The sequence below is a fragment of the Sapajus apella genome, unplaced genomic scaffold (genome assembly GCF_009761245.1).
Source record: "Sapajus apella isolate SASKATOON/1434 unplaced genomic scaffold, GSC_monkey_1.0 scaffold108, whole genome shotgun sequence".
In the NCBI taxonomy this organism is placed as follows: domain Eukaryota; kingdom Metazoa; phylum Chordata; class Mammalia; order Primates; family Cebidae; genus Sapajus; species Sapajus apella.
Window position 1 is genome coordinate 6,418,709 of NW_022437048.1, and position 9,871 is coordinate 6,428,579.

The window sequence follows — 9,871 nt, forward strand, 5'->3', positions numbered from 1 at the left end:
TCATTAGTGTGAGGCTTCCCCAGCCACATGGAACTGTGAATTCTCCACTAAACCTCTTTCCTTTGTAAATTGCCCAGTCTTGCATATTGTATTCATCAACAGCATGAGATCAGACTAATACAGTAAAATTGATACCAGTAGAATGGGGCGCTGCTGAATACTTGAAAATGTGGAAGAGACTTTGGAACTGGGTAACAGGCAGGGGTTGGAACAGTTTGGAAGGCTCAGAAGAAGACAGGGAAGTGTGGGAAAGTTTGAAACTTCCTAGAGATTGTTGAATAGCTTTGACGAGAAAACTGACAGCCATATGTACAATAAGGTAAAGGCTGAGGTGGTCTCAGATGGAGATGAGGAACTTTTTGGGAACTGGAGCAAAGGTGACTTTGCCAGGAACTGGGAAATAAAATGCCTGCTCCTTGAAACTTCTATATAGAAAGTAACAGCCCTACCTTTCACTAAGATTTCAAAATGAGAAATAAACCTCAAACAGAGAAGTTCTTTGGATGACAGAAAGTGACTTGACCATGGATCAGTTAATGAAATGCTCCTTCATGGGACTTAGAATTTTGAGAAATGACAGGTATGTTAGTTAATTTAACTCCAATTATATTTGCCATAAAATTGCTTCATCTATTGTATAACTCTACGTCTAACATGAGGTGAATTCAAATTCCCTGACACAATTAACTCTACATATAGAAGGTTGCATGATTTGTCATAGTTTCAGAGGTATTCATTCTGAATATTTGAACTTTCCTTTAAAGCAGTATAGAGAGAACACTTTCATTTCCCCTGGGCAAAGAAGACATATAGAATATTATATATATTTTTATATGTGGTACATTGAGTTAAGCAGAAAAATCATGTTTTTAGAACTTTATAAATTTCTCTCAGGCATTTTTTGCAAAAATAAATTTGTTCAAGTTACAAAGATTTTCTTTTTGCAAGGCAGATGCTACCTAGTTAATTCCAAGCAACTTGTAGCTGGAAGCAAGAAGGTAGTTACAGGAGTTTTTTTGTTGCTATTGTTGTGTTTTTGGTGTAAGTTTTCAAAAAGTGAGATATTCTAGGCTTTATGGTGGATATCTGTCTAACTTTTTCTTTTCTTTTCTTTTCTTTTTTTTTTTTTTGCGATGGAGACTTGCTCTGTCACCCAGACTGGAGTGCAGTGGTGCAATCACAGCTCACTACAACCTCCACCTCCCAGGTTCAAGCAATTCTCCTGCCTGAGCCTCCTGAGTAGCTGAGATTATAGGCACATGCCACAACGCCTGGCTAATTTTTGTCTTTTCAGTAGAGATAGGGTTTCCCTATGTTGGCCAGGCTGGTCTCAAACTCCTGACCTTGTGATCCACCCACCTCGGCCTCCCAAAGTGCTGGGATTACAGGTGTGAGCCACTGTGACCGGCTCAACATTTTCTTAGTAAGCCTGAGAATCAGGGAATGGAGTTTAGCATATTGGGAATTGTAAAAGTGGATGTTTAATGTTGAGTCTTTTAGAAGGAAACAGCAGAGATCTAGACAAAAACAGGCCTTATGAGATTGCCTACTGTAGCATTTTTGTGAAAGACACAGGAACAGTTCTCAAGGTCAACATTGTGAAGATCCACATAATTCTCAGTCATATTTATGGTTTGCATTGTATTTCAATTTATTTTGATAGTAAATCATCATACTTATCATTGTATGAAGACACTGCAGCTAGAAAAAGCAGAAAGTATCCTAGTTGTCTCCCCAGAAGCTCAGTGGTTTTGCTTAGGTCAAGTCATCAGAGGTCATTCCCCAGGGTGGCTCCAGCTCTAGGTCTATGAGAATAGTGAAATGAATTGTATGTTAGAAAAACAGAGCTAATGGGCAACAATCATAACATTGCTCCATAGATGCATATAACCTCATGCTATTTTAATATTTATGCCAAAAATTACTCTGTCTAGGATGACCCATATATCCACCATGGCCCATCTCATAAGTCCAAATTAAGAAAAAAATGTAAGACATTTCCAATACCAATAGTGATGGATTTATATACTATGTGTGTATATATATATATATATACACACACACACACACAAAGCATATAAAGCCATTACCATTGATACACCAGGGTACATTGTATGTTGTGCAGTGTTTTAAAAATATTTTTTAAACTGGTGATGAATGTGACTTTCTGCTTTATGATAATAACAATTATGGCCAGGGCAAAACTGCCAACCAGTGGCATAATGAGTCCACTTGATCATGGAATTGAGATAATAGTTTAGTAGTTTTTATTTTAGCAAAACACTGAGTATGAATTTTTATCAAATCATCTTCTACATTGTATTAGGGCCAATTTGTCTACCTTTAATTTTTTTCCCTCTTCCAAGACAATATAATATAGTTATGTCACAGTTCTATTTGCACAGTATAAAAAATTCCATGTTTCATTGTCTTCAGTGAGTTTATGCTTTGGAATGAGGATAGGAAGAGAGCCACGAATCTTTTCTCACAGCCTCACTTCCTATGTTTCTCTCATAGTGTGAGCAACTCTCTGTGTTGGTTGTGATTCTGGTATCTAAAATATTTTTTACCCAGCCTAATTGTACATTGTGAGCCAACTCATTTATTGTTTTGGCAACCCGGAGGGACCACTACTTGCTTCTTTAGCTAATGGCAAAAAATATCTGGTTTTGTGAGATTTATTAAGAGACAGAGATTCTCTCTCCAAAAGTGCATGCAAGTATGGCCATCATCAATTTGGAGCTTGAAGGCTTGAAGTAAAAGATTGATCAAGGAGACCAATAACTGTCAAGATGAAAGCTGAAGTTTTTAGTAGGACTCTAATTGAGAGTGAAATAGTGTGAAACCATTGAATTGTAGATAGTACTAGGGATACACCTTGAGATAAAAGGCTTCAGCTTCTAAATGAGGGATTCAGATCCCTAACTAGAGATGGGTAGGCTTAAATGGAAATGAAATACACAGCCAACCAAAGTTGGCTTAATGGTTTTAGGAACTACTTCACTCTAAACTATGTGCCACTTCTGCGGCTGAAGGGAAAAATCATTGAAGAAAATTGATATTTTCTACTTGAATAATTTAATATATATTGAAAAGACTGATCTATCTGAGGGAAAGTACTCAGCATTTACTCTGAAATCATTAAGACTTAAATTTAGAGCAGCTCATGACTGGGATTGCATTATTTTTGAGGCAATGCTGCTCATAGTTGAATGACTTCACAGTTGTCCAATACAGCTACAAAATTCCCCCTGGAACCCAGGAACTGCAATCAGTTGGTTGTGTTCTGGAAACCTAAGACAAGTGGTAAAGTTGTGGTCTCATTATTTCTGGATATCAAGTACCTCAGGCTGATCACAGTGGTTCATAACTTTGTGAACGAGGTATAATTTTCCTTTTCAAAGTCATGTTAACTATTCCCCAAATAATTGAGTGTCGGTAGGCCTTCATCATTGCAGAATGCAATAGTGATAAATAGGCAGTGGATAAAATTGAGCTCAGAAGAGTCAATGCATGTTGCCAAAATCCATGGAAGGAATATGTGAATAATCTTAGGAAGAAATAAGTGAATATGTCAATAATCCATCCAGATGATCAAAATGTATTTGGGAAGCCAAACAATTGAGTGGTATAGAAATCAAAGAATTAATTAAAGGTCAGAGAAAAATGTAGACTAACACAGGAGAAATGATAAGAAATGTCTATGGAAGATGAAAATAATGACCATGAACCAGAAGAATCAGTATATTAGAATCTTCATTAATATGTCATTGACAAAGTAAATTTATCTCTTGAATTAGTTAGCATTAAAAATACTTGTGAAATTTGTTCCAAAAAGAAATCTCTTGAAATCCATCAGATTATTACTTTCTCCTTTACTTATCTTAGGATATCTTCTCCTATTTTAGTTAGTTTTCCCAAAGCCTGAAAACATATAACATTAAGGAAATGCACTCTGAGCTCTGAAGAATAATAGTCCAGTGAAAAACATATTTGAAATCAAAGTTATCATATAGCTTTCCAAATAACCCTGACTCTTAATTAAAACTTAAGAAATCTTGAAGGATGAGAGGTGAGGTAAATGTTATGTATTGGGATTTTAACTTTTTGCTGATTATTACATGTGGATTGAGATAAAGGGAAAGTAGATTCATTCAAATGGGGGGAAGAGTAATAATTCAGCAGTTACCAAGATCAGAAAGTTTTTTCCTTGGAAATTATTGAGAAAACATACTTTATCTTTAGGACAGTGGCATATTTTGTGCTTTGGCATATACATGGGCAGAAAAACATTTTAGATTCATATCAGTACTAGTAGGAGAATCAGTGCCACAACTTTGCTAGTATTACTGCTAATATTCATTTTTATTATTTTTTAGACATTTTATATACATCATCTCAATCATAAAAATTGAAATTTTATATTGAGGTAGATATTGAAATTTTCATTTTAGATAAAAGGAAGCTCATCTTTTGACAGGATAGATAACTTGCTCAAATTCACAAAGACAGATACTTAGAGTGGGGATTCTAATCCAGGTTGCGTGATTTCGAAAATGAGTTTTCTTGACAATCCCCCTAGTACTGGTTCTCAGAGTGTTAATTTTCTTTTCTACTGCTTCACAAGATTTAAATAATTAATAATTGAAAATATGAACATGGTGAAATAATTTAATGTTATTAGTCAAAGGATTGGAAGACTTTGTATCTACATTATTTTGGGCAGAGTTGTCAGCAAAATAATAATTGACGTTATTGAAAAGCCTCAGTTCAGCTAAGAACTGAGATCCAAACCAGTTTGCATCTTTTAAAGTCTCATATATAATTTCTTTAGAATAAATACAATTGAATCTGGAGAGAAAATGTTTTTGTTGAAATGTGCAGAGTTCAGGTCACCTTTAGTTTAAGATGTGAAGTTACGTCAGAATAAACTATTTTAGGTTCTTAATGTCTTCATCTGGCATTTTTTATTAGGTGAAAATATAGTAACTGAAAAAAGCAAGTAATAATATTTTAACAGTGTTATTTTAATTTGAATAAGAAAGTCCCTTTCCTCCTAAGGTCCCTGCTGTGTTACTTGTAAGACTTGATGAACCCCGCCTTTAAACTCAGAGTTCGTCCTATTGAAGTGCACGAGAATCCTTTAAATGTTCTTTATGCTGTCATTATGTTACATGTGAGATAATGATGGATGAAGCACAAGGCAGGGGGCCAGTAAACCTGGATTCTAGTCTTAAATATATCAGAAGTTCGCTGTGTGCTCTTGTGTAAGTGTAAGCTCTTTAACTTTTCTCATTGCTTAATATTCTTATCTGTAAAATGAGTTTGAGTAGATAAGAGTAAATTTATTAAAATCTCCTTCCCATTCTTTGATATTTAAAATACACTGTACAGTGCTGAATTCTTTGGTCTTGGATTTTAAAGATACACTTACCAAAGTTAATACACATGCTTCAGGACTACAGAATATTCTTCAATTCAGTATCAATCTGATAATGAAAAAAGAATGTTACATCACTTATGAAGTATTTCATTTGTAGACTACTAGATTATGCAGAAGGTATACAAAATCTTGAAACCTTGGTTAGAGGAGAGGATTCTTGCCAGAATGCAATGTCACATTGTAGTTTTTATTAGCCACCCTTCACATTTATTTCGCTTTACCTCATCCCTGCCCTTGAAGGGCTTACAGTCTGCTGGGAAATGTAAACAAGAAAAAATGGCAATAGAGTTTAATAAGTGCTAATTATTGGGTGCACATGCAATGTTATGGGACAACAGAGAAGTTTGTCAGGGAAGAGTTTTCAGAGGAGGTAATGTCTTCTAACTTGAACCCTAAAGCCTGATGAATGATTCAGCCAAAGCAAGCCTGATGCGAAATAGGGCAATTGAGTGGTTATTATGTGCAAAGGTTTTGAGGTAAGAGCAAGTTTAATGCATTTGGAAAACCACATGTAGTTCAGGAGAACCCAGGTAGGAGGCACAACAAGTGGTGATAGCAAGTTACTACTTGGAGAAGAAATCAAGGTCCAAAATATCTCTATTTTGTAAAAAAATGTGTACTTTAATTTGGAAGCAATGAAAACTATTAGGGGAGTGTATTAACCATTTTCGTGTTTTAAAAAGGTTGATTTGACCTCAGTATAGAGATGGGATTGGAAGTGATGTATTGTGGGCAGACTGGAGGTGAGAGACCAAAGGACAGGCTGTAATCTAGGCAAAAGACTGCCTGAAACTAAATGTTAGGAATGTAGAAGAATGTAGGTGGGAGATTGAGAGATGTTAACAGAGTTAGAATTGATGGAATTTGCAATTTTATTTGCTGCATAAGGAAAAAGAGAAGGAGAAATAAAAAGAGTCACTAAATTTTTATAGTGGGCAATGGGTAAATGATGATAATATTCATAAACTTAAAAAACACAAGAGAAGTTTATAGGAGTTGGCCTATATTTTGGCCATGTTGATTTAAGATTTCTTATGGGACAAACTATTGGGGGAAAAGAGAGTCCCACAGACAGTTAGATAAAAAGCTTGATGCTGAAGGAGAGATCTTGGTTGGAGGTAGAGATTTGGAGATTAAAAGCGTATGCACTGATGAAAAAGGTTGGGAAAATGTAGCACCATGAAAGTGGGGACCAAGGAAAAAACTCTGGAGAACAAATTTAAGGGATAGGTAAAGGAAGAGAACAATATGAAATAGAACAAGAAGAGACGAGTCATAGAAAGACAAAAAGTAGAAAATAATAATACAGATGCTAAAGAAATTGTTTCAAGAAGGAAAGAATACTTATGGGTATCAAGTGTTTTGCAGAGACAGCTGGTAAGAACTAAAAAATGTTTATTAGATTTAGCAATAAGGATATTGTTGGTGTGCCTTTGTTGATAGTCATACGGTACCATCAAAAGCCAGACTTCAAAGGGTTGAGAAATTAATAGGAGGTATGAAGAGTTGGTGTATATGGTATTCTTGCAAGAATCTTGGCTGTAAGGAAAGGTGAAAGAAATATAGCTAGGGAGGTGTCTAAAGTGACTTGTTTATTATTTTTTCAGATAAGAAGAATAATACAAAATTAGACAGAGCTGGTAAAAATGTTGATGCAAAAGAAGAGAGAATATCTCATGGAGAAAGAGTCCAAGGAAGTGAGATGGGTAGAATTCAGAGTGACACTACCAACATAGTATCATTTTTTGCTACTTAACAATAATTTTGGATTTTCAGTCAATAGTCTTCTGGTAGCAATACTTTGCTTTTGTCATGATTAACTAAATTAGGGCTAAAGTCTATGAGAAGGACATTGAGGGAGACTAACAGACTAATACAGAATAAACTTAGATTTTCTTAACATCATATAGCCTCTATAAATTTAATTCAACCCATCTGTGAAACGGGAATTAAAATAATAACATCTAGAATTGTTTTGGTTTATTCTATAAATACATACATGTCGGGCTATTAATAGTTCTGCTTAACACATAGCAATAGCTTAATCAATGATAGCTGTGACACTGACGATTATAAAATCTAGTTATACCGAGAAATAAAACAAACTACAGTGAATATACTAGTTTTTCCTAATATAAGAAAGACAGACAGGAGGGGATAGACAGTGTATCACTCTACTTGTCGGTCCCCTCTTTGCCTAGCTTCCACTTGGCTGTTTGTATTTGTCTCTATGTTTTTAAGATTTTCGTGATTAATTCCAGCATATTACAGTGACTTTCAGAATACTTTGGGAAATCATATCTGATGCTCACTAGCTGAAACATTTTAAAGGAAGCATAGAAATGAGTTCCCAGAAGAGCACAAGTGGATGCCCTGCCTGAATGATGATAGAATGAGAAAAAAAAATTTCAAGTCTAATTTTGTAACTGTATGTTTTCCTGCAGGCAAATGGGCCTTTTTGACATAAACAAATGAATCAGTTCTGAGAGTGCCATGGTAAAACCAAAAGAAAATGACATGGTTGTTCTATTTCCTGCTCATTTCACAATCAGGGTGAGGATAGGGGTAGATACCCAATGTAATGAAACACTAAATTAATATGGTTCAGAAGCCCCTTTTGCCAATCTTCTAGTACTTGTGCCAAGTGTATTTGGAATGACAAGTAGAGACTGATCCCTGGATATAAGTGATGGGAGGGAAATGAGTAGATGGATATTACTTTTAAGGAAAAATTTTGTCAAGCAAATATATGACAAAGACATCTCACAAATTATGATCCAAATATTATAGGGAAAGTGGGACATTCACGTTAAGCATTGGAAATTAAAGAGAATGCTGTTCAAACAGATGTTGTACTAAAATGAAGTCAGAAAGGAGGGGTGAACTTGCCTACCTAGCTATAAGGTCAGTGTAGAAAGGCAATCAGAAGGCTAATTGAAACAGCAGAGGGTTTAATCTCTGAGTGATCTGAATAATCAAATATGCACAAGTAACTCAATAACTGCATTCATCTCAATAACTCCATTCATCTCACTCTACTTGAGCAATTACTGAAAGATAAGCTGCTCAGCTGCTATAAATTTATTCGCGATAATGCAAGAAGAGGGATAGCTACAAACCTGCCTTCTCATCATTGTAGTGATTTGAATGGCAATATGTTATAATGAAAAATATATTGAAAACCAACCCAAAGAAATAAAAAACAAGGGGCTTGAAGCGAGCATGAATTTATGCTTAAAGCTCAGTTTGTCTTGTATAGTGTTAGGCAGGACTGTGCCTATCTGTATAGACAAAGGGGACAGGGAAAGAATTCAAGAGTGATATTTCTTATAGAATCTAAAAGAACATTTAGACTTTTTTTTTCTTCTTTTGTAATAGACTCTCAGAGCAAATTTTCTGGTAGGAAACAACTTATATGTAAGGTGATTTTATTTTTCTAGGTTAAGGCCACCTAAATTGAAACTAAATTTAGGTTACCAAAAGCAAGTTGGTATGAAAGGAAAGAACTGTTCAATTTAATTATTTTATGTGAAAAATGTTTTAATGCCCACAAAATATTCTGACAATCCAGCTTCTTCTGTTTTTATGTTGAAAATCTTAAGTAGTTTGAATTTTAATGAACAATAAAGATGGCATATTTGGCAGTAGAATTTAAAGAAAGGGCTTTTATTCTACTGTACTCTTTTCATTTGGAATTCTGACTTTATAAATTGTTACAAACAAGATTAGCAAATAGGTTTGGGACCAGAGTGTAAACATGGAAATTAGAAAAGAAATCAGAATCCCTAAAGTTATAAGGAAGACATTGGAAAAATATGCAAATCCATTTGTCAAACTAAGACTTTTTTTCTTAGGTACCATACAGTAAAATAAATCAAAACAAAACAAATAAAACTTTACTAAAATATGAATATTAAGAAATTTGGTATGCGTAGCCCAAGACTTTAAAAAAATATTTTACACAGCCTAATTTTTTTAAAGCCACTTCAAGTATAAGACAGCTGCTATTGCTAACAGAGACATTTTCTAGTTGCTAGCAAAAGCCAGGGTGATCTCAGGAGAAATTACAAAGGGAATATCACAGCTTAATTTATAGTTCTCATTGAATAAGAGAACATTCAATGCAGTTACCTGGTAATGAAATAGGCCATTTCCATTTCTACTCCTAGGAGTAGATAAATTGACTATGGAAATTTAAATGGCTGGGCTCCATAACTCATCCCTGTAATCCCAGCACTTTGGGAGGCCAAGGTGGGTGGATCACAAAGTCAGGCAATTGAGACCATCCTGGCCAACGTGGTGAAACCCTGTCTCTACTAAAAATACAAAAATTAACTGGGTATGGTGGTGCGCACCTGTAGTCCCAGCTACTTGGGAGGCTGAGGCAGGAGAATCACTTGAACCCAGGAGGCAGAGATTGCAGTGAGC

At 35.1% G+C, this 9,871-nt stretch overlaps 1 protein-coding gene across 1 annotated transcript in view; it reads right to left on the reverse strand.

Moving 5' to 3' along the window:
- Positions 1-1,626: 1,626 nt before the first annotated feature.
- GC (GC vitamin D binding protein) overlaps positions 1,627-9,871 on the reverse strand; it is a 40,527-nt gene continuing 32,282 nt past the window's right edge. The window contains exons 12-13 of the mRNA XM_032259372.1: positions 5,435-5,489; positions 1,627-1,805 (exon numbers count right to left, since the gene is read on the reverse strand). Of these exons, the coding sequence (XP_032115263.1) occupies positions 5,460-5,489 (30 nt within the window). The 3' untranslated portion in view covers positions 1,627-1,805; positions 5,435-5,459. The remainder of the gene's footprint in view (positions 1,806-5,434; positions 5,490-9,871) is intronic.